The sequence below is a fragment of the Enhydra lutris genome, unplaced genomic scaffold (assembly GCF_002288905.1).
Source record: "Enhydra lutris kenyoni isolate GAN:26980312 unplaced genomic scaffold, ASM228890v2 scaffoldscaffold13, whole genome shotgun sequence".
NCBI lineage: Eukaryota > Metazoa > Chordata > Mammalia > Carnivora > Mustelidae > Enhydra > Enhydra lutris.
In genome coordinates, this window is record NW_019154097.1 from 32,594,297 (window position 1) to 32,619,029 (window position 24,733).

The 24,733-nt window shown below is 55.1% G+C and overlaps 1 protein-coding gene across 3 annotated transcripts in view; it reads right to left on the reverse strand.

Moving 5' to 3' along the window:
- The window catches only part of LOC111145664 (endoglin), a 31,004-nt gene extending 12,225 nt beyond the window's left edge, over positions 1-18,779 (reverse strand). For all 3 annotated transcript variants that reach the window (XM_022500744.1, XM_022500742.1, XM_022500743.1), the window contains exons 1-3: positions 18,424-18,779; positions 10,355-10,497; positions 1,043-1,183 (exon numbers count right to left, since the gene is read on the reverse strand). In XM_022500744.1, the coding sequence (XP_022356452.1) occupies positions 1,043-1,183; positions 10,355-10,497; positions 18,424-18,490 (351 nt within the window). In that variant the 5' untranslated portion in view covers positions 18,491-18,779. The remainder of the gene's footprint in view (positions 1-1,042; positions 1,184-10,354; positions 10,498-18,423) is intronic.
- Between the last annotated feature and the right edge of the window lie 5,954 nt (positions 18,780-24,733).

A 24,733-nucleotide genomic window follows, 5' to 3' on the forward strand; every position in this document is an offset into this window, starting at 1 on the left:
GAATTGCCACATGGGGCTGGTCCAGTTCTGCCCTCCTGCCTGGCTTCCGGGAGTCCCTGGGCTTTCACGCTGGCCCTGTCTGTCTGTCTCTGCGGTGCCTGCTGTGAGCCTGGATTCCTCACCCCACCCCCAACCTCTGTCTCTGGGCCTGTCTCCCAGGCAGCCCTAGATCCAGGTCTGTGTTAGGTTCCCAGCTCCCCTCCTCCTCTGTCTGTCTGAATGTCTGTCCGCCTAACCCTCCCACAACAGGCTGGCTCTTCTTAGTTCCATTTTTCTTTGTGTTTCTCTCCCCCTTATTATCTTTGCTGTCCGCCCCTACCCCTGGCCTCTGCTTTCTCTGGCTGTAAACAGCAGCTGCTCGCATCTGGGACCACCTCCTAGGGCCTTCCAGTGGGGGAGGCAGTGTGCACAGGCCACCCCACCTCCTCTAGCCTGGACCCCACCCCTTGCTGTGGGTCCCAGCCCATTGACCTCCTCTCTCTGGCAGACGTGCCTGACACTTAAAACTGGAATTTTTGCAAAATATTTTTTCTCCAACGTAGACCATGTTCATTAGAGCAAATCTCGCAAATTCCACCAAGTGTGAAGCACAAATAAATAAAATGTCTCTCCCAATCCCGTTTCCCCACCATAACTACTATTAATACCCTGTTAGTTTTCCTCTTCCTCTGTACTTAAATATTTTCAAACATATCTTGTAACTTTTCCAAAGACAGTGACCAGATTATGTTATGGGAGGTCACTGGATGCACTTCTGCCACTGGGCAGATGGGAAGACCAGTTAGGCAAGAGGACTGGCCTTGACCAGGGTTGCCCTTCAACCTGACTCCCACATCTGGGTTTGGTCTCTTCGCCCCAGACCCTGACGCCTTCAGAGTTCTCTCAGGCAGGGCCCCATGGGATTCACCAGGCAGGGTGAATAACATCAGAATGAAAAAGAGAGGCACGGTGGCTGGGGCAGGAGAGCCTGGCCCACAGAGACAGACAGCAGGGGCCTCCCATGTTCAGAGCCTCAGCCCACGGTCAGGGGTAACACACTCACGAAGGCCAGGTTGAGGGGGATCCCTGGGGCTTGCAACCGCAGCAGAATATTCTTGTTTGCACTGAGGACCAGAAGCACCTCTCGGGGCCGAGTGCCATTTTGGTTGGACTTCTGGACAGTCAGCTCCAGCTCCGACAGATCCTAGGGTGGGGACAGGAGAGTGACACACACATACGGACCAGTCAGACCTGCACAGGCTGTGCCACCCAGATCAGTCGTGAAGACTCACTCCTCAGCAGCTTCCCCTCCACTCTCCCTGCCCTACTGGGCTGCCCCGGCCTCCCAAGGCCCAGCACTGTGCCTGGCCATCGGGAGAAGCTCAAAAAATATTGGCTGGGTACAGGTTGATTGGTTTCATCAAATCCAGAGATTTTTTTAAAAATTGCAAGAAGCCTGAACTTTATCCAACAGTGGATCAAAGTTTGCTGTTTCTGTGGCGTGCCCGCTGCATAAAAGGCCTGGGACCATCTGTGTGACTTGGACAGTACCCTGTGCCCTTTCTCTATTCTTAGGCAGCAGGATCAAGGCAACAACCTCTTCCCGGTTTCCTACATTCCTGTCTGCCTTCCTAGTTTAAAATACTAAAATGCCCATATTTTTGTTGATATAGTACCATCATTTTGCTATAAGACTGTGAACTTGAAATCATTACGTCCTGGGGGGTACCTACTGCATGAAAAATGTTAATTGATCGTGCTGTGTGCACTTAGAATGCCTTCACAACAACAGCCCCAGCCCGGTAGTAATCAAGTCTAACACCTGTGCAGTGCTCACTTTGTTCCAGGACTGTCCCAAGGGCTTTATGTATTGACTCATTTCATCCTCACAACCTTAAGACGTAGGCACCATTATTCCCACTTAACTCACATTTTTGAAAAGGAGACACAGAGAGGTGAAGTCATTTGCCCAGGATCACACAGCAAGTATGTGCATAGCTAGGTTACAGACCGGGGAGGCCTCCATTTTAACCATAAGGCTCCACATTTTTCTACACCTCCTTATTCCCAAGAAGGAAAAGGACACAGCGATCCCCAAGGCAGAACTTCTTTTGAAAGAACAACCTCAGAGGCGCCCAGATGCTGTGGTCTGTTAAGTGTCCAAGTCTTGGTTTTGGCTCAGGTCATGATCTCAGGGTCGTGGCTTTGAGCCCTGTGTCAGGCTCTGTGCTCTGCATGGAGTCTGGCTTGAGAGCCTCTGTCCCTCTCCCTTTCCCTTTGAGACTTCCGCTGTGCTCTCAAATAAATAATTTTTTAAAGCTTTTATTTATTTGAGAGACAGAGAAAGGATGTTTAACCAACTAAGCCACCTAGGAGCCCCAAGAAAGAAAGAAAGAAAAGACAGAAAGGAAGGAAGGAAGGAAGGAAAAGAAAAGAAAGAAATAGAAAGAAAGGGAGGGGACGGCTGGGTGGCTCAGTGGGTTAAGCCTCTGCCTTCAGCTCAGGTCATGATCTCGGGGTCCTGGGATCGAGCCCCGCATCGGGCTCTCTGCTCAGTGGGGAGCCTGCTTCCTCCTCTCTCGCTCTGCCTGCTTCTCTGCCTACTTGTGATTTCTCTTTGTCAAATAAATAAATAAAATCTTAAAAAAAAAAAAGAAAGAAAGAAAGGGAGGGAGGAAAGGAGGGAGAAAGGAAGGAAGGAGGAAAGAAGGAAGGAAAGAAAAGAGAAGAAAAGGAAAAGGAAAGAGGAGAGAAGAGAAGAAAAAAAAAAGAAAAGAACAGGACCTCAGATCTGCTCAAAGACTTTCTGAACCAGTGAACAGGCAGGAATAAGCCTCAGGAGCCCAGCCGCAGACTCACGAGCACAATGATCAATGGAAACACTCCACTGAGAAATTAATTCAGCCGCTCTCCGGAGCTGGCGGCCTCTCCAACAGAGATGAAACCTGACCCCCCAAATCTCCTTACGCTTATCAAAAAGGAGAGAGGTATTTCAAGATAAAGACATCAGTGGAAAGTTTTAGATTTCACTTCCAATTATCTCCTGGCCGTTTCCCCAGCTGATGTCACAGAGCCCAACAGCGCGTTTCAGCCCCTGGAAAAATCTGCCCAGAAATATTTCCGTTAGTCAATAATCACACCATAGTCACTCTTTGTTTGTAACTTTGCTCTTTAAAACAAAAGAGCAAATAACATGATTTCATTTTCAATGTTTTACAAGTAACTGTTTCATTTTAGTGAGCTATTGACATTGCCTGTGGATCACTATTCTTATGCGAATTTATAGAACGATAATAGAGGTTTCAAATTTATATAAGTTCACATTTTTGATTAGTGTTTTCTAATGGGTTTATAACCTTTTGGTTTTCAAAATATCTTTTTTAGTCAATTTTTTCAAATATTTATGTATTCTAGGGGTATCTGGCTATTCAGCCAGAGGACCGTACAACTCTAGATCTCAGGGCTGTGAGTTCGAGTTCTGTGTTGGGTGTAAAGGTTACATAAATATTTAAAAAATTTAATACCTATGCTTTCTAAACATATTATTATTATTTTTTTTAAAGATTTTATTTATTTATTTGACAGACAGAGATCACAAGTAGGCAGAGAGGCAGGCAGAGAGAGAGGAAGGGAAGCAGGCTCCCCGCTGAGCAGAGAACCCGATGCGGGACTCGATCCCACGACCCTGAGATCATGACCCGAGCCGAAGGCAGCGGCTTAACCCACTGAGCCACCCAGGCGCCCTAAACATATTATTTTTTAAGGATTTTATTTATTTATTTGAGAGGGAGAGAGTGAGAGAGAGCACAAGAACAGAGGGAGGAGAAGCAGATTCTCTACTGAGCAGGGAGCCTAACATGGGGCTCAATCCCAGGACCCTGGGATCATGACCTGAGCCGAAGGCAGACACTTAACCAAAGGAGCCACCCAAGTGCCCTGACATTCTAAACACTTTAAAAATTAAATACTGGATTTAATAGATTTTGGTAAAACATGAAATAAAAGCTAAACATCAGAACTGACATTTTGTTCCAGGATGATGATTATTATCTGAAGTTCTTATTTAATTCATTAATTTTTAAAAAAATTGAAGTGTAATTGGCAGAGCACTTGAAATTAACCCGAGCAAAGGGAGACCCACTGTGGGGGTGTTGGGAAAGGCCCAGTGCCTCTGACCTGCCAGAATCCTTGAGAATGAGAATCACTGAGGATCTCTGAGAATAGACCTGCCCCTCCTCCCCGCGTTCTTACTCTGATTGTGTATGTACTGTTAGCTTGAACAATCGTCTAGGATTGCACAACTCTGTGTATCTACTAAAAACCATTCAATTGTATACTGGAAATGGGCAAATGTTATCTGGATAAAAGCTGTCGAGAAAAACAACTGAATATCAGTCATTTCACATGGTTCAGCCTAATCCATGCCTGGCCCTGTACTGAGCGTGTTACATGGGTTTTCCCTGAGGCAGAGTCAGGTATCGTCCCATTTTACAGATGCAGCAACCAAGGCTCAGGGAGGAAATCTACCCAGGGACCTGCCCCGGGGCGCAGTCGGGCGCCCGAGTGGAGCCCACAGTCCCTGGACCTCTGGGCAGCTCTCCCGGGCTCCCCATCTGTCACCCAGGGGAGTGACCTCTGGGGCCCCACACACAGCAAAGGAATGGGCCCTGAGGTCTGGAGACGCTGCTGACAGGCTGCAGTGGATGAGGCCCGTCCTCTGCCCTTGGTGGGCATCCACAGAGCGAGAGCTCCGCGGGTGACAGAGCGGCTGGGGGCACAGCCTTGGAGCTGGCAGGGAAGAGCCCTGTGTGCGTCCATGGTTGGACAGTCATGGTTGCTGCTGCTCAGCGACTGTCCCTGCTCCTCTGTACCTCAGTCTCCCCGCTTGGTAGGATGGGGGTGGGAACAGATACCGGGTGGCGCCCTCAATAAAGGAAGTTAGAAAAGAGAAGTGGACGTCAGCGTCGGGTCATGCCGAGGGTGAGGGCGTTAGGAGACTGGAACTTTGTGGGCGTCTTTGTCATGACAGCCCTTCACCCACCACTCATTTGTCTCCGTGGCCCTCCTGGTAGAGCTGGGGGCTGGAGAGGGGCTGGGGGCTGAGGCCCAGAGACGGAGAGCCGTGGGGCGGGAACACACAGCAAGTGAGCAGCGGGCAAGCTCAGGGAGATGGGAAAGCTGGGCCCCACGGGGGGTCTCTGAGCTCCGGGACCTGGCTGAGTCCGGCTGGTTACCAGAAAACCCCAGTCTGGTTTCCACAGCAAACATTTCCATCCTCTAGCCCTGACTCATCATCGGAGTCACTCACACACACACTGACTTCCCTCTTCCCACCCCCCAATCCCCCAGCCCAGAGGCAAAGCAAGGGGTCTGCCTCGCCCCCCACCTCGAAGCTCCCAGTCTTCCGAATGGCACCCTGGGAAATCTGGGAGCCCAGCTGAGACAGGCAGGCCGGGCCAGTCCCTCACCCCTAGCTCCGACCTGGGCCAGCTCAGGCCTACCCCCACCCCTTCCCCGAGTGGGTGGGCGGGAGACCGCGTTTCTATTTTCGTGCCAGTGTCCCACAGATGCCATTGTTGGCCCAGCGGTTGGTGGCGGGAAGGGGGGATTTCGGTGAGGAGGCCCTGAACACTAGTAGCCACTTATAGAAAGCTGTTTCCAGCAATTCTTCTAGGAGCGGAGCCTTGGGGCTGCCTGCGGCCCCCACCCTCCGAGGGCCAGACTGGAGCCGGCCAGAATGGAGCCAGCCGTCCCTCCGTCTACCCCAGCCGAGTCAGAGGACACATACAGGCAGGATGGCAGGGGCAAGGGGTCAAAGCCAGACTGACCTGAATTCAAAAGTGGGCTCAGTCATTAACCTGTGACCCTGGGCAGTCACTGGTCCTCTCTGGGCCTCAGTGTCCTGGTCTAGAAAATCGGCTGAACAACAGGCCCCCTTCGTAGACTTGTGAGGACTGAGTAAGGTGCTGCGCGCAAGGTGGGGCATCCGTGCCCAGCGAAACACGCGGTTGTAGATTGGCTCTCGTGACCTGTGATTCCTTCCTTGCCCACTCACCCAGAGGAGTGCCATGTTCTGGGGGCTGGGGAGGTTGGCCTTAAAGGTGGGCCTCAGTTAGGGAGAACTGGGACATGTCAAAGCTACACCTCCCTCCCTGTGGCATTCCCCTCTCTGGGCCTCCGTCTCCCTATCTGTGTAGCGAGGAGGTGGGCTCAGCGATGTTCTGGTATCGTGTGGCCCCTGCATTTTATCCTGCCTCCTGGGGTCCCTGTGTTTGGCATCCCAGAGTCGTGGTCCCTAGCCAGGTGGACACTGAGTGGGCTTCCAGAACCTCCCAGGAGAGACGTGCTGCTCTCCCAAGCAGAGGGCCCCTGGTCAGCCCATGTCCCTTCCCCTCCCCCATTCATTTGCCAATCTGAGAGGACCAGCGCTGGGGCCCAGCCTGGGGCTTTTGCACATGAAGTAGGCACAACTCTATCCAGGAGCTCGGCGGAGAACAAGACTGACACCCCTCCACAGCCAGAGATGAACAGCGAGGGCCACCGCTGACCCCGTGGGGAGGGTCACTCAGCGAATGCTCACCTGAGTGTGTGTTTTCTCCTTCCTTCCTTCCATTAACCATCCGTCCACCCCGCCACCCAATAGTGACTGCCAGACTGACCCTGAGCTGGACCCGGGGACACAGCAGTGAGAGAGCAGACACCATCCCCGCCCAGCCTGCTGGCCCCCCCGATCCATGCCCTGCCACCAAACCGACCCCTCATATCTGCAAGGCCTGGGATAAGAATACGAGTGGCAGCCCCCCCGGATCCCAGCCCACCCTCCTTTCTTTTCGCCTCCTCCTGTTCATGAATACAGAGGTGGGCAACCCAGCCGGATTGCTCCAGCTCTGCCATGCCCGCCCCCCAAACATAGTCACCTCGCCCTCCCTTTGGGTCTGGAGAAGCTTCTACCAGCCATGCAGTGCCCCCTCTAGGATGGGATGAGAAAGAGCCCCATGCAGCCCTGGGAGGAGGCTCAGCGCATATGGGCGGGGAGTTCTGGAGTCCAGGGACCCAGAGCATGGACACGGGGACAGGAGCAGGCTCTGGGTGGGCACGTCCCTCTGGCCCTACAGGTACCCAGGGGGTGCAGGTAGGGGTGCAACTGGAAGAGGGTCAGAGAAGGGCCACTGTGGGGCCCGAACAGGGGCTCTCATTGCCTAGGTCTGAGAGCGACACTGCCCTCCACAGCCCTTCACAGCCTCCTAGGACGGTCTCAGGGAGCCCCGGGCCCCTCCTGCTCTCCCTCTCTGCCCGAGCAGCCTTGCCTGCCCCTCTGGTCAGGAATGAGTCAGTGCAAGAGCCCGGCCTCTGCTGGGGGGTGGCGGGGTGTCCTTGGCTCCCCGGGTTTGCCCAGAAGTGGGGTGAGTCAGTGGCTGCCCCAGCTCGGGCCCGGCGGCCTGGGGCTTGTGAGGAGGACAGCAGATCCATGCAGTCAGTCTGACGGGAATCGCTGAGACACCAGGCCAGTTTCCTGTCTCCGCGGGTCAGGATGTGATCCCAGGCCCCCTCCCGGAATCCGGGCTCCAGCCTGCCCTTCGGGGACCTAGCGAGATAGAGCCCCTGCCCAGCGGCCCCTCATCTGTCTGATGCAGACCTCTCTTCCCTGAGCCTCTTGGCGGCCACAGCTCCTCTGCCGCCCACCCACAGGAAATCTGAGGGCTTGAAGGCTACACAGGGGTGGAGGGGAAAGCCATCTCCGCGTGCCAGGGTTTGAAGACGGCAGCCCCAGGCCGGGAGGGCTTGGGCTGGTTGCTGAGACAGCTGCCGCCCACGCGCCTGCTGCCAGCTCCTGTTTCTGGCCCTGGGCCTTTGCTTGTGCTGTGCCCTCTGCCCAGAATGCCCTTCACCTCCCTCTGTCTGGCTAGACACCGAGAGCCTTTCACTAATGCCCCTTTCCCTCCACAGCCCCGTGTTCCCCTGACTGCCAACGCTATCACTCAGTACCGGGGCTGCAGATGCCCACCTCTGCCTCCCCTGGCTTGGGAGTGCTTCAAGGGCAGACAGAAGTTGGGCTGCTTTCTCTCTTCACCACCAATGCCCAACACAGGCTGGGCGCTGAGCAGGCAGCTGGCAAGGACTGTTGATGAGGGGGGCAGGGACAACCGTCAGGCTGTGGACCCAACTCCAGGGGGCTACCTGGAGAGGAAGGTGCCTTCCATGTCACACAGGGTCTGCAGGGATCGTGGGCCCTGGGGGCAGGGAGGCCAGGAGCCTCTGGTGGGGAGGCCCACCTCTGTCCGGCTGGACCTCAGTTGCCCCCTCTGAAAAGAGATTCACAGCCCCTGCCTTAGCTACCTGGCCGCAGTAACCTTTGGGGATCAAATTAGCAGACTGACATGAACATGTTCTAGAAACTAAAGCATGTGGGGAAATAGGAGGGTGTTACAGGTGAGACCCAGAGGCCAAAGATAATAACATATGATAACAACAAGATATCATTGTTGGCAGCCCTGCCCCCAATATTTGTCTGCTCTACCCCACTGGATCCTTGCAAACCCCCCGCGAGGGAGGTATTATTATCGTCCCCATATTTCCCGTGGAAGACCAAGGCCTAGAGAAGAGGCCTGAGGTCCTGTTGCTGTAAGGCGGGAAGGCAGAGCTCAGTGTGTAGACGTCCGGCTGCAGGGCCCGTGTTCTTACCTAGCGGTGCATTCGGAATGCACTCATGCAGTCAGCAAATGGCTATTTGCTGTCTGCCAGGCGCCCTGGGCCAGATTCTGATACTCTGTGATTCTTCATGGAGTCCCTGGGCTCAGGAACTGTGTTTGTGTGGCAGAGTGAGGGAAGGAGCCCCCTCTGCGTGCCAGGCACTATCTGAGGTGCCGTAATGTACCCAAGGCTGGAGCCCCAGTCTCCACCACCCCCTCAAGCAGACAGGCCTGGGAGGCCTAGAGTTCACAGCCTGGCTTCTTCGATTGAAAGCCAGATGCTCCGTGGACTGAGTCCCCCAGAGGAGGCAGGGAGCGATGGGAGGGTCCATTGTCATGATCTCTAGGATGACATGAGTTACACTGGCATCCTCCCATGCCCCTAAAAATCCTCCAATGACTCTTACTGCCCACAGGAGACCAGACTCAATACAGTGGCAGGGCCTTTGCATCTCCCCAGCCCTGTCCCAAGGTGACCTATAAGCTTCTGCCACCGTGAACAACATTTTGACCCCAACCAGAGTCTGCTCACCTATCTGTGCGTTCACTCTGTCCTCGGTTCTTCCCTACCAACTCCTTCACTCCTCTTGGCCAGGAGTGCTACTGCTGCCTCCAGGAAGCCCTGTCTAATCCCACAGCAGCTGCACTACCCCTGCCCTCTGCTCCCCAAGAGAGCACCCATCACCCAGATCCTGGCTGGCTCTCTACACGTCTATTTCCCCCAGACCCGGGCACTTGGCAGGGGCTTTTCTCAGATTCTGGCCCGTTGCTGAGTGATTAGGGTGGGGGGATCCATGTCTCCCAGAGACCTGGTCAGCAAAACAAACAAAATGAGCTTATGGAGGCCAATCTCATGTCCCATAGCATTGCCAAACTTGAAAAAAATTACAATGGCTTTGGAAACCATCTAACATGTGTCTGGCACTATCTCAGTTCGGGGATTATCGAGGCCCACAGTCCTGGTGGCAGGCGGGGCGGTGGGGAGCAGGCCCCCCTCGATACTGGTGGTCTGGGCACCGTCTTATCGCCGCACAAACGCAGGGCAACTCAACAGTTTCAGGAGCAGCCTGGCCACAAGCTTCCTGAGCTGACGCCACTGAATCGCTATCAGGAACTGAGGCCACACAAGCCAGGTGCGGCCACCAGCCCCGGCAGGCCAGACGCTTCGAGAACCCAGATCTGCTGGGGGAGCCAGGGCACAGCCTAGCTTGGGGTCTCCCAGAATCTAGTGCGAACTCTGGCCTTGAGTATGTGGCTTCACCTCTCTAGGCCTGCCTCAGTTTCCTCCTCTGAAAAGTGGGGGTAATAACAGCCTCAGAGAGATAGCCCCGTGCGAGGCTTCAGTCTGCCAAGAAGCAGCAAACTCCCCCATCACGACAGGTGCACAGGTGACAGCTCACCTGGTCCGTTCCACTGCTCACCTGGCTCTTCTCCACTCCGCCCCTGGCCCCACCCAGCCCTTCCCACCTGGGATTTGTGGCATACAGAAGACCTCCGTGATGCTGGCCCCAGGAATGCCATCCCTTACTGGCCCTGTGAGATGCCTGTGTCTCTCTCCTGGAGGGGGCCCTGGTGAGGACACAGTCTGCTGCTCCAGGGACAGCCACAAGGGAGGCTCCCCTCATCTTAATGGCCCTGGGTCTTTCTCTGGGACCCCAACCCCAACCCTGCCACCAGGCACTCACCCTTGAGGATTCCAGGAAGAGAACGTGAACTTCAAGGGTGGCATTTGAGACCTGAGCCACGCAGCCCTTAGAAACTTGACTTGTAACGTATGTCACCTTGGCATCCACAGGCTGTAGGTCACAATGGACTGTTTCTGCGAGACCTGTTGGGGAAACACAGCCAGAATGAGCCCCAGGTGAGAATAAGATAGTGACAATCACTCCCACATTCTGAATGCCTAGCACTTGGCACTGGCTTAGGGCTTTCTGCATCCCACAGCTACCCTACAAGGCGGATATCATTCTGTCCATTCCACAGATGGAGAAACTAAGGCTCAAGAAGGAAAAGTCTCTCCCCCGAGGTCACGGTGCAACTAGGGGCAGGGTTGACAGATAAAATGCAGGATACCGGGTTAAATTTGAATAAATAAAAAAGCAATTAATTTTTTAAAGTGTAAGTATATCCTGACTATCACAGGGGACATATTTATACTGAAATTTTTTTCATTGTTTATCTGGCACTCAAATTGAATGGGGTATCCTATTTTTTTTTTTCAAAGATTTTATTTATTTACTTGACAGAGATCACAAGTAGGCAGAGAGGCAGGCGGGGGTGGGGGGGAGCAGACTCCCCGAGGAGCAGAGAGCCCGATGCGGGGCTCAATCCCAGGACCCCAGGATTGCGACCTGAGCCGAAGGCAGAGGCTTTAACCCACTGAGCCACCCAGGTGCCCCAGGTATCCTATATTTTTATTTGCTACATCCAGCAGCCCTAGCTGTGGGGCCAGGCTCACAGGTGTACACACCCAAGCCTCCGGCCAGTCCACTCCCAAGGGAGACAAGAGCTAAGATCAGGAGAGGAAAACTTCCCGTCCTGCGTCTTGAGGCGGCTGGGAGGAATGGGGCCAAAGAGTATTAAGAGTCGCCAGGCCCCAAGGGAGGGAGTGAGCCAGAAGGGTGGCCCCGGGTTCAGAGGGCGGCTGTGGGAGGAGGCCTGGGCCACAGGAGCCTGCTCCTGGGCTGCCCGGAAACACAGGTCCTGAGGGAAGGGAATGGAATTTCACCCTGACCCGGCAGAGGAGGAAGAGGAAATGAGGCCCCTACACCTCGTCCTAAGGAATGTGCCGAGGAAGGGGAGGGCTCCGGAGGAGGGAAGGAGGACAGAGAAGGGGCAACTGGAAGTTTGTGTCTCCATCTTGTCGCGCTCACTTCCTGTTTTCTTGGAGATCAAAGATGGGCGCGGAGGGGCTGGCAGCACGTCCAGCCGTCGCCAGCTCAGAAGAGGGGGTAGGGAGGCTTCTTCTGAATCCCAGGCCTTGGAGCCCATCTTTCTCTTAAACCAGCCTTGCTGGGCTCAGGAACCCCCAGAGGTCAGAGAAGGACTTAAGATGGCCATCCCTGGCCTCCTCCACGCTACCCGCCAGGGGCACCTTGGGAGAGATAAGTTCAAGACAAGGGCGTTTGGCGACTCCAGGCCTTGTAAGTCCTTGCCCTGGTCCTGTCCTGTGTGCAAGGCTCACAGTGCGAGTGTCCTATGGCATTTGATTCAAAGCAGGGTCCCTGGAGCGAGGCCGACCTGGGTTTGAATCTCAGGCCCGCACTTACTAGCTATGTGGCTTTGGTGAACAGTTTTCCCCCTTTGGGCTTCAGTTTCCTCATCTGTAAGAGGACAGCACCCACAAAACCCTCGGAGGTTGTTGGGAGGATTCCGCAAGAACAGGGCATATGGCGATTCTTTGGGTTACAATTATTTGATTGACTTCAGTCCCTGGAGAAGAATGGACTGTCTTAGGGGAGTAGGGGTGAAGTGGTGGTATGGGGCGGTCTGCAGGTAAGGGACCTCTGGCTTGGAGGTCACTAGTGTCCCAGGCCAGCAGACCTCCTCATCCCAGCTGATGCAAGGGCTGACACCATCTCCTGTTGTCCCAATCCCTGGTGACCCACTAAACCCATCGGTGCTCCCCACCTTCTCTCTCCCTTTCCCTCTCAGTGAACACAGATTTCTTGGCAGCTACCTGGTCCAAACCCTTCCTACACAGATGGGGAGACTGAGGCCTGGAGAAGTGGGAGGGGCCAGAGTCACACAGTGCATGGCTGACCAGGCTGGGCCTCGGACCCCCTTCTCGCCACATGACCCAGAGTCTGGCCTGCAGATTAGCACAGTGCCTTCCTCCTTTCCTTCGGACATTCCCTGCCCCCTCCCCAGACTTCCAGGAACCCCAGTTCCTCCTGGATTGCCTGGGCCGCCGGGGGCCACCTCCTCCATGCCGTCAGCGGGAGAGGCCATGGGCCTGGCCATTATGTAATGATCAGATAACGGGCCAGGCTGGGAGATCAGATAAGAGGTCCATTTATTTTGGGGCCTTTTCGAATCCTGGCTGCCCCCACCCCGCAGACGAGAATGGGGAGACAGGAGGGAGTATGACGCCCGGGCCTGTCTCCCGGAGCCGGAGGCGGGCCCAGACAGAGCTGAAAACAATCCCCTGGCACCAAGGGAAACGCCAGGGCCTCCCGGGACCCGGGTTGGAGGAGGCGCCGCTAGGGGCCTGGGTGACCCGGCCCCGAATGAGAGACCTAGAAGCCGCCTCCCCACCTCTGTCCCCTTCCTCCTCCACCCCCACCCAGGAGCATAGGACCACCTCGGGGCTTTCCGCCTGGCCACCCCAGCACCTTGAAAGGCCACAGGGAATAATGGTCAAGCAACACCAGAGCCAGACGACCTGGGTCAAATCCCAGCTCTACCCCTCAAAACAAGGGTCACCTTGAGCAAAAGCCTAACTTCTCTGAGCCTCAGTTTCCCCATTTACAAAACAGTTTTCATCGCGCTTACTGAGAGCCAGGTACTGTTTTGAGGCTTGACATGGTTCTTGCAGCAGCCCTGCAGGTGGGTGCTGCTCTTGTAACCATTTGACGCCTGGGGAGACAAGATCCGTGAGGGACAAGAATTTGCCCAAGATGGCCCAGCTATTAGGAGTCAGGGTCTGTATTTGCTGCCAGGCAATCCGGCTCTGGCACGTAGCTGTGTGTCTGCCTGGTACCCAGTAAGCGTTCTGAACACAGTGGCTCTGATTACTTCCTAATTTCAGGGTAGAGCCTTTCCACGGGCTTTCTCTGTTTTTCTTCTCTTCTTCAATCACCCAGCTATCCATCCACCCTTTGCTCCTTTCAGGGTCCCAGTATAGCCTCCCAGATGTCCCAGCTTCCAGCTCAGTGCCCACACAAGAGAGCCCTCAAGGCTCCCTTCTCCAGTCTTCCCTGTGGCTCCTCAGTGCCCACAGGGTCAAATCCATGCTCCACCACCTAACATGGGATTAAAAAGTGCAGGGATCTGGGGCATCTGGGTGGCTCAGCCGGTTAAGCATCTGCCATCCGCTCAGGTTGTGATCCCAGGGTCCCGGGATAGAACCCTACATCGGGCTCCCTGCTCAGCGGGGAGTCTGCTTCTCCCTCTCCCTCTGCCCCTGCTCATGTGCTCTCTTTCCGCCTCAAATAAATAAAATCTTAAAAAAAAATAGTGCAGTGATCTGATGGATGCCAAGGTTCAGATCGGATTCTGCCAGCTTTCAGCTTCCTTTTCATTCCTCAGTGTTATTACCCATACAATGGGGATGGCGGTGATCACAACAGCTTCCTCATCGAGCTGTTGCGAAAGTTGGTCCGATGACACAGGGGCAGGACTCCACAGGCTCGTGATGCACGAGGAGGCTCAGGACTGGCAACTGCTCTCATGAGAACTTACACCCACTCGGAAGAAGTAAGCTCTTCCTCCAAACACCCTTCATTCCCTGCAGCTGCCCTGCTCTCCCCCAGACCAATGGTCTTCCTTTCCTCGACCTCTTGGTCAATTTCTGTTCAACCTTCAAAGCCTTGTTGTGAAAGTCTTCTCGTCGGGACTGATCCAGTGGCACTCTAGCTGGGAGGACCAGTGTCAGGGCAAGAAGGGGACCAAACCTCATCTGCCCTCAAGCAGAATGGGGCAGTGGTCAGACCCTGGGCGCAAGCCCCAGCTGCTCATTCCTGGGCTGTTACTTGGGAGAATTCCTTCACCTGCTTGTGCCCCGGTCTCCTCAGCTGTGAGGTGGGGGAGACAGAAATGTCTGCATCCCTGGGCTTTTGTGAAGGTTAAGCCTGATGGTACACATCGGGTCTAGAGTGGGGTGGGGCCGAGAGTGGGGGCTGGGTCAATGTCAGTGGGGATGTTTGTCTCTTCATCCCCATCCCTGTCCCAGGTATGAAGTCAGCTCAACCCTGGAGGATGGTCCAGAGCTGGGGCTGGAGCTGGGGCTTAGTGTCACTCTCCATCTGGCTGAGATGAGACAGAGTCTCAACGGTCATGTCCCCACTGTCCCCAGGGACACATCTTCTCCTGGCTCACACAATTCCCTTTTATCTCCTGGCAAATGGGAAGCTGCCCTGAAATGCGGGCTCTAAGAGATGGGTATCTGTGGTCTCTGTGCTGTGTCACTTGCCCCCTGTCTGGAGAGGCCCAGATCCCCACACAGGTGGTGGGCAGCACCAGGTTCCAAGTCCTGCCTCTGCCCCATCTTCCAGCGAAGGCTTCTCCACACTTTGATCCCAGCCACCCGACACGGGCCTCAAATCCCAGCACCCCCCCCCCTTTCTGGGACTCTGTCCAAGTGAAATGCTCCAAAATACAGGAAGAGGTGCATGTACCAAAAACGTGCACGGCGGTGGTATTTATAACTAGCCTCAACGGGGGAATCACCTAAATTTTCAACAATAAGGGATTCGTTAGACAAAGGACAGGATGGCACATCGAAGAGAAAGAATATTCTGGAACCACAAAGGGACGGTTATGGGGTCTACATGACAACATAGAAACATTCTGGGTCAAAAGAAGGGTGCCCAAGTCTCCCAAATGTTGATCCATCTTCCTTAAAACTACCTTCAAGAGCTAGACAAAAGGGACACCTCAGTCAACTGGGCGTCTGCCCTTGGCACAGGTCATGATCCCATGGTCCTGGGATCAAGTTCCACATTGGGCTTCCTGTTCAGTGAAGAGTCTGCTGCTCCCCCTGCTTATGCTCTCTCTCAAATAAATAAGTAATATCTTAAAAAAAAAAAAAAAGTTGGACAAAAACTAGTAGGCAACCCACCTAACAATGCCGACATTAATGAAGGAATTTGGGAAGTGATTTTTTTCCCCTTCTTAGCAGTTTTCTTTGATGAGTAGACTGAAGTGACTACATAATTAAATTGCTCTTTAAAAATCTACAGGTTTGTCTTTTAAAGAGAAAAAAAAGCATTCCAATGTGGCAAAAAAAGTCTCTTAGAGACACTTTTAGAGAGAATTCCCTAGAGAAAGCTTGTGCTGGAGAACAGGGACGTCGGGATTGTCCGCATGCGTGCCGTGCACGGTTACTATTTTATTCTGACAGGAATGGAGTCACTGTTGTTGGAGCGACCAAGGCCAGGTCCCAGACATCGGTCCACAGCAGAACAGACACAAATTCAGCTTTTTCTGTTTCGGCTGCATGTCATTGAATACGGATTCATTTGCTGGGGCCCAGGCTGATGGACATTAGGGTGGTTTCCAGTTGGGGTTTTGTTACAGGTACCTATGGACCATACAGACCTTTACGGAGTTGGACAAGCAGCGCCAAAGGGCTGCAGGCTGAGGGCGTACACGAGTTAGGGTTTTGAGAGATTCTGCCAAACTGCGTTCCCAGAAGGCTGGACCCATTCTTGGACCTGTTTGGCATCCATTTCTCAGGCCTGTTTGAGGATGTGAGGGTCACTCCCACCCCATACCCCAGCGTGGAGATCTGAGTTCCACACTGCCTGCCCTCCATGAGCCTCAGTTTCCCGGACTATCAAAGAATCGGGCTGGCTGGTTTGGAATGTCCTTGAACCTTATGATCACTGGGGTACTGGTACCCACTCCCAGGAGGAGATGAATAAATTATTAATTTTTCCAACTGGCTATTAAACACAATTAAAAATTAACTTTTGGGGGGTGCCTGGGTGGCTCAGTAGGTTAAGCATTTGCTTAGGCTCGGGTCAGGACCCCAGGGTCCTGGGACTGAGGCCCACGCTGGGCTCCCTGCTCAGCCGGGAGTCTGCTTCTCCCTCTTCCTCTGCCCCTTCACCTGCTCATGATCTCTCTAATAAATAAATAATGTCTCTTAAAAAAAATTAAATTTGCGGGCACCTGGCTGGCTCAGTGGAGCATGTGACTCTCGACCTCAAGGTTGTAGGTTTGAGCCCCACATTGGGTGTAGAGACTACTTAAAAATAAAATTTTTTTAAAAGATTTTATTTTTTTATTTGACAGAGAGAGACACAGTGAGAAAGGGAACACAAGCAGGGGGAGTGGGAGAGGGAGAAGCAGGCTTCCTGCTGAGCAGAGCGCCCGATGCGGGGCTCAATCCCAGGACCCTCGGATCATGACCTAAGCCAAAGGCAGATGCTCAATAACTGAGCCACCCAGGCGCCCTGATAAAAAAAAAAAACTTTAAAATATTAAATTGTATAAGCTTAAAGAGAAATATTTTTTAAATATTTGTTGCATCGATGTGGTAAAATTATCGGACAAAGTGCTGGGGTCGCCGCATCCCACCTGCAAGCTTGCTGAGTTGGTAGCTTGAAATCGACCATAGAGGAACATTCACACCCTGGACATTAACAAACATCATCCCCAGCGCCCTCCACCCCATTGTTCATGATTTGCCAGCACACCGCTGCCTTCCTCCTAGAAAACCAGGCCCTGAAGATCTACATGGATCTTTCTCGGATGATGAGAGGACAGTGTTATCAAGCTGGAAACGTGGGAGCAGTGAAAGAAAGACAGGGAGGCCTAGAGGCTTATCGTGGAACTCAGGTAGGCTTCTGTCTGGGCTGTGTGAACTTGGCAGGTCACGGCCTCCACTTCCTCTCCTGGAAAATGGGGAGATGAAGGCAGCCATCTTGCAGAGTTGCTGGGAGCTATATGGGGGCGGGGGGCGTGCATACTTATTACATGTGGTTAGGAGCCACAAGTCTAGGGTCAGATCTGTGCCAGGTTATTTAGTGGCTGTGACAGTTTCCTGTGAGCCGTGAAGTAGGGGTTTAGAGACCAAGGACTGGGGACTTTAAAATGCCACAAGGTGGGATCAGGTAGGGAGGTGGCCGCAGTTGTTCTCTTCCCACTGCCAACCCCAGATCCTTTAGGGAGTTTCTGGATGTGCCGTGGGTCAAGGAGAGCCCCTAGGGCTGTCTTATGGCTTCAGGTGGGTGAGGGGCGGACACGGCAAGGCCCACACGAGTGGGATGGAGGTCTGGGTGTCCCCAGCTCCTCACAGCCTCTCTGGTCAGTGTCAGAAGGCCGCAGAGCCAGGACCGCCTAGAAAAGCCCCCAGGCTGAGCCGCCCCCACAGAACCCTTAGTCTGGGCCACATCTTGAGGAGCAGAGGGTAAGTAGAGGCAGAGAGAGAGTGCTAAGTTCAAGAGTGTTCTGGGGGCCGCTCACAGGCCCTGGGGAGGTGAGAGGCAGGAACTTAAAGCTGATCATAAAGCCACAATAACACAGAATCCTCCAGCCTGCTCCGAGCTCTCTCTACAAGCACACTGCCCCCGCCCAGCAGCCCCAGAGGAATTCCGTCCCCATCCCTGCTTTGCTCAACGGCCCGAAGGCCATCCCTCAACTTCACGCGGACAGGAAGCAGCCATGGGAGATTTGAACCAAGAGCCCTAGTGCTGACTGTGAATCCACACACCCTCCTCCCCACAGGTTCCTCAGATGGGAACCTTAAGGCCCAGAGAGGGCAGGAGACCCTCCCAGGGCTGCACAGCACTCTAGGACATGGGCTTCCTGGGGAGAAACTGGACAGAGCTAGGAGGGCAGACGCCAGAGGCCAAGGCTGAGGCAAATAACTCACACGCGTTTGCCTGAGACGGTTAGGGCTAAAAGTTCTTTGTCTTGTCAAACCGGGAGGGTTGGTCACCCTATGGTGTCCACATTGGGCTGTCCAGACCCCCTAGGACAGCCCCACTGGGCATAAGGTCAGGACCAGGTTAGAGGCCGGGGACACTTGGGCCAAGTCTCACCGCCGCCGCCCCCCACCCCCGCCCCGGGGCCCCAGGACACCTACTTGTGGGCCTGAGGCTGCAGACAGCCAGCAGCAGGGCGACGACCGGGGGCAGCGCGTGGCGGTCCATGCTGTCCACCAAGGGCTCTGTGTGCTGGGCCTTATCCGGTGTCCAGGGGCAGGGCTGCGGGCGGGCGTGGGGGCCGGCGTGGGCGCGAACAGGGACCCAAGGGGAACAGGCGGCCGGAGCGACGGCGTCCCTGCTCCAGCCTTCTGAGGTGGCGGCCGAGGGGTCAGGAGAAGTGGGCACAGGGGCGCAGGGCCGGGCCGGGGGTCGCTGGCCGAAGGGTGAGCGGGGAGGGGGTGCCGGGCTCCTGCGGACGGCGGCTGTGGCAGCAGTCCTGGCCTGGGGATGCGGATGGAGGCTGGGGTATGACGGTGGGGAGCTCCCGGCTCATCCAGCCCGGCCGGGGAGGCAGGAAATGCGCTTCCTTAGAGAAGGGGCTGGCCCAGGCAGCCTGCCAGGCGGGGAGAGGAAGTGCCACGGGCTTTGTCGCTGGGTGGGGGGCCCTGTGTGTGGGGGGGAGGCAGTGGCGTGGGAGGGCCCAGGCTCCAGGCTGGTCTCCCCACACACCCCACTTTCCCATCCCACCCTCTCCTTTCCCATCCCACCCTCTCCAGGGCCAGCTGGTGAGGCTCATCCGGCAGCCCCCGGGGGGCAGCTGAAAACAATCACCCTAACAAGGAGCCCTTTTAGAGGCCCTGACCAAGGAGGCTCAGCTGGAGCTCATAGCCCCTTGAACTCAGTTGTTCCCATTTTGCAGATGAGAAAACAGAGGCCTGGTGCAGTGAGATAACTGGTCCCCAAAGTTGGTGGAGTTGGGATTCGAACAGGTGTCATGGGGCACCAAAAGTGGCTTACGTAAGCCTGACACTGGCTCGTCATTCTTTGCTTTGCAGGCAGGGAAACTGAGGCCCGGGATAGGGAAAGAACACTCCCAAATGACAGCTGGGGCTGAGCTCTCAGGGCCCAGGGAGAACAGGGAAACATTAGGCCTGCTTCCTCCATGGGTGGAAAATCCTCCAGGGAAAAAAGACAGCCCCAAATGAAAGCGGGACTCTCTAACGGTCTTTCCGAAGTCAGGTGGCCCTGGGTTCAAAGCCCAGCTCTCCTTGTTCTGAGCTACAAGTCCTCAAGCAACGTTCCACAACATTCGGTCACCATGTGTGTAAAGAAGGCACAATGGTGCCTTCCTGGCCAGGCTGCTGTGAGATCTGGGGAGGTCTGGACACTATGGCGCTGAACTTGGCCCTGGCACGGGAAACACTCCCACCATCAGTGCTCCTGGGAGACAATACCCAAACTGTCCCTTGTTCATTCTGCAAACAGTAAGTGCCAACTGTGTGCCCACCGTGGCGTTGGTCCCGAAGTAGCACCTAGGGTCAGGCCAAGGGAGCTCAGAGGAAGCAGCCTGAGCTGCCTGGCGTCTGAAGGACTGGGCAAGGCCGGGGAGAGGCATAGAAGAAGGGGGTAAAGAAGGTCCGTTGGGCAGGGGACCAGCCCCAGCGAAGGTGGGGAGGCAGGAAGTAGTTGGACCACTGTGGGACATGCAGGGGGTGTGCTGGGGACAAGAAGCCTGGAGGGGCAGACTCTCGCCTGGCTCTGGAGGGACACCTAGAATGAAGGCCAGGGGCTATCATGGAGGGTTCTGGAGCAGAAGGGGTTGGCTTTGAGAAGACAAATCATGTTATGTGCTGGCAGGACCCACAGACGGGATGGAGCCAGGAGGCCCTTCCCTTTATCCTTGTTCTAGGTCACAGATGGAGTAATAGAGGCCCAGGGAGAGAGGAGAAGGCAGGAGCCCTGGGTGTCTCTGGAGGGAACAGAGCACAAGTATGTTTGTCTGTGCAGGAGCTGAGAAGGGGTGGGGAGGGTGGGCGTGGCTTCTTGGGTGGGGATTGGGGGAAGGTTCGCTGCCCAGCCCCTGAGCTGCCTGGCCAGGCATGGGTGTGGGGTCAAGGGAGACCCCCTCCACCAAGCAGAAAGGCTGTGATGGGGAGGAGGGGGCCATCGTGGGAGGAGTAGCCCCTCGGCCTATTCCCATGGGCGCAGAGATGGGGAGGTGGGCGCCCCCAGTCCGAGGGCGGGAATGACAGAGGGGGCTGTGAGGCTTCCCCCAAGGCCCTCAGAACAGGGTCTGTACCCCAGGGACAGTTAATCCAGCCCCTGGGGCTGAACTCCCCAGTGCACCAGGCCCCACCCTAGGCGGTCCCCTTATCAGCTCTGGATCCTCACAGTCACCCCTGGAGGACAGTGATGTTAAACCATTTATGGAGGAGGAACCCAAGACTCCCTGAAGTTTATGTGACCCCCCAGTGGAAAGCAGAGACCTCAGGGCCGCGTGGCTCCAAGCTCTCCTCCTTCTTTGCTAACTGTGGGGAAGACCCATGTCACCGTGGCTGTGGGTGTTACAGGGTGAGGGGAATCCAGGGCCAGAGCAGGGACCCCATGGGAGGCTCTCCCCAAAACTTCCTCCCTCCCACTTCCCCCCTGGCTGCACAATCCATCCCCAAGCACATTCTAAACCAGACCCACTGGATTCTCTAGAAAGCAGGAGAAGCTACAGGCAGACCCAAGGAAGAACTTTCAGGAAACTTCCAGGGGATAGAAAGACCTACAGGCAGTTAAAGGAGGGCCTGGAGCCCTGACTCTGGAGACCTTGTGGAGGAGGGAAGAGACTGGGACCCCCCAGCTGTGGAGACGAGGTCACCTGGGCCCCCCCCACCCTAGCCTGTGTGGGGTCCTGCTGTGTGAGTCTCTCCACTGACTAGACGCCCCTCAAGGGGGGACTTCAACACATCTGCACTGCTGCGGCCTCAGCACAGAGCCCAGGATGCTTCCGGCCTTAAGGTCTATTTATTGAAAGCACGAAGTACCCAGGAAGATAAGGCAGGGGTGGGGGCCATGGAGGTCACAGGGAAACTGAGATACAAAGAAGCAGATCTTACTCCTCTTCCCCAGTAGAAGAGACCAGTCCTCCACTGGGCCGCCTGTTCCTGGGAAGCTTGATGGTCATATGGTCTCACAGCAGGGGACAGACCTTGGGTTAGCCATCTTCCATCTCCATCTCGATGGACATGTCTGCTGCGTCTCATCCCCCCCAGCCCTGCACAGATCACAGGGAGTGGGGAGGAAAGGAGTTTCATTTCTCTGGGTCTTTCCCTGCAGAATCAGTGCAAATCAGTAGCCTCCCTCCACTGAAGGCCACAGTCCTGACCAGGCCCTCTCCAGGCCAAGGGTGGTCATGGCCCGCACTGCTCTCCCTTGTGGTTTCCCCAACACCGCCCCCCCACCGTCCACACCTGGGTAAACAGACCCTTCATTAAATTCTCAAATTATCCCAATGGAGCGTGCCATCTGTTTCCTGCTGGGGCTCTGACTGATACAAATGTTTTCAGGTGCCGCCTCGCCACACGCCAAGGAGACATGTGGCCAATGGCCAGGTCCCTGTGCCACGACCCCACAGTGGGCAGGTGCACAAATTCTGCTCCTTCCTCCTCCTGGCTGGCTGGGAAGGCCAGGGCTGCAGGAAGGGACAGAGCACGTCTACCCTGGCCACTAGCCACAGGAGGAATTTTAGGCAGTCCCCGGGGAGCCCCCCAGGCGGCTGTCTGTCTCCAGCAACGGCCTGGAGCCAAGGGCTGCGGAGGACATCAGGGCCAAACCCACAAGGACAAGGGAGAAAGTGGGTACACGGGGAAGAGAGCATGGGAGTGGGAGTCAGGGTATCCAGGCTCTGTCTCAGACAGCTTTAGGCAAGACCTTTCTATGTTCTGGGTCTCATCTTTCTTCATCGCCACCATGGGAGGACAGCCTGCCGGCCTGGGGAAGCTTAAAAGCCCAGGAAAAGAATCAGAATCACTTCACCATTGACAAGCTTGTCCAGCCCCGTGCCAAGTGCCAACTTACAGCCACCTACTGGGCTGAGACTGTCATGGGTCCATTTTACAGTGCAAGAAACTGAGACTCAAGTGTGCACGACAACAGGTCTGGGGAGAAGCAGAGGGTAATTCAGGTCTGGCCCGTATTTCCTCCCTTGGCTTCCAGAACATTCCATGTTGTTGTTCTTCCCACCTCCCTGGTCACCTTATCTGCCTCCTTACTCATTCCTCCTCATCCTCCCAGGCTTGACCCCTGGGCCTCTTCCCTTTTCTGTTTACCCTCATACCCAGGTCAGGTTTTTGCAAACCTTTGGGACCATGACCTTGTGTCCCAGCATGAACCTGGGACTCAGGCTCAAACAATCGCAGTGTTTTGTGAACACATATACCCTTACGATGCGTATCCATCTCGTCTCATTTCCTTTCAAACACGGATCACAAGCCGTTCTATCGGTTTCATCACCCACGGCGGGTCTCAGCCATAAAATATGATGCCTTAGCTCCCTGCTACTCCAAATGTGGTCTTAGCATCCCCCAAGAGCTTCTCTCCGGCCCTGCCCCAGACCTGCTAACTCAGAACCTGCATTTTATCAAGACCCCCAGGGCATCCGTGTGCACATTAATTTTGACAAGTGCTGTTCTGGGTCTGGCCCTCATCCAGACAAATGGCTTTAAGTGCCATCTATGGATACTGATGGCTCCCAGCTTTCTACTCTCCCCCTGATTCCAGGCTCCTGGGTGTAACATAAGCAGCTCAGGTTCATGGGACCAGCACCACGTTCTGTCCCTTCTGTGCCAACTGCCCCCGCCTCAGTGTCTCCCTCTCAGACCGTGACAGACCCCTCCTCTCATCGCTCAAGCCTTGAGGCAGACCTTGACTCCAATCTACACGAGAATCTTGTCAGCGGCTCTCCCAGTGTTCCAGTGTTTGTGGGGTTCCCACCACTGCCCAGCTACCACCCTGGTCACCAGCAGCACCCCCTAGAATATTGTAGTCACCTCCTTAGGGAGTTTCCTTGCTGCCACCCTTCCCCCAGCCCATTTGGCACACAGTAAAGGGGGGTGGCTGTTGAAGTTAAGCCAAGTTCCATCCTTTCTGCTCAGCACCCATCTTGGGTCAACATCTTGTTCAGTATAAAAGCCAAAGCCCCTCAAATGGCCAGCGAGGCTTCCCCGTCCCCTCTCCAACCTCGTCTTCTGCTCTGCTCCCCCTTGCTCCCCACACTACAGCCATACTGGCCTCCTTGCTGTTCCTGGAATGTGCCAAGTCCAAACTCACCTCAGGGCCTTTGCACTTGCTATTGCCACTTCCTGAAACACTCTCCCCCTAGATAACCACAGGGCTTTAAGTCACCATGCAAAGTCGCAGGGTCAGTGAGGACTTGGCTGACCATTGCATTTAAAATAGCCCCCTCCCCACACCACCAATTGGTCTCCATCTGACACATTCTATATAGTTTTTTTGATCTGTCTCCCTCTCTAGAACAGAAGTTTCATGAGGACAAAGATCTTGCTTTGCTGCCCCAACCCCATCACTTCAAACAGCACCTGGCCTGTGAGAGGTGTTTGAGAATTCGGTCAGTATAAATGTTAGCAGCTCAAGCTTGCACAGGTTGTGATTCTGAGGCCTCTGGGCATGGGTGTTGGAGGCATGCTAAGCCAAGGACAGGGCCTCTGATGAGAGGGAATGATTCCCCAACGGGACATGGTGGTCACCAGGTCAGCGGTCCCACCAGGCTCTGCTCTGTTCTAGAAGAGAGAAGTCCCTCAGAGTCTCCTTCTCGTTCCCCAAGAACAGGTCTAGGTAACCGCCGCCTCCCAAATGTTGGCCTTTTTGCTGAAACCCACTCCCCAAGGTGCAAAGAACCCATGAGGACCACCCAGGAGACAGAAGAATTCCACTGGGTCAGGATTCTAGAACCTCTACGTTGTAAGGCTCAAAGTTCATAGAAAGCAAGCTGAGGCTTGCAAAGGGGAGTGACTCACCCAGCACTCCATGAACCATGGAGGGCAACATTGGCACGGAGACCCTGCACTAGAACCCTAGGAAGAGGGCAGAAGCTGGAGACGGAGGTGAGGGTCTAGCCCGGTGCCCCTGCCTTGCTGTGTGGCCTGAGGCAAGTCACACAACCTCTCTGGGTCAGCTTCGCCAGTGAGGAAGCCCTGTGCTCACAGACTGCACATGCGCAGTAGGGCCCTGGCCCGCACCCCTCCGAAGCCCCCCCACTGTGGAGCCGCCAGGCCTTCCTGTTTACTCGAGGCCCCTCTCCAGGCTGGGAGGCGGCAGCCTTGGCCTCCTCTGCTCCCTGCTTCCTTCCTCTCCCACTTCAGCGCCTCTGGCCAGGCCCTCGGGGCCCTCGAGGCCAAGACTTAGGGGCGCAGTCCGTTGGGGGAGGCATCTGAAGCCACCACCCCTGCAGAGCACTCTTTC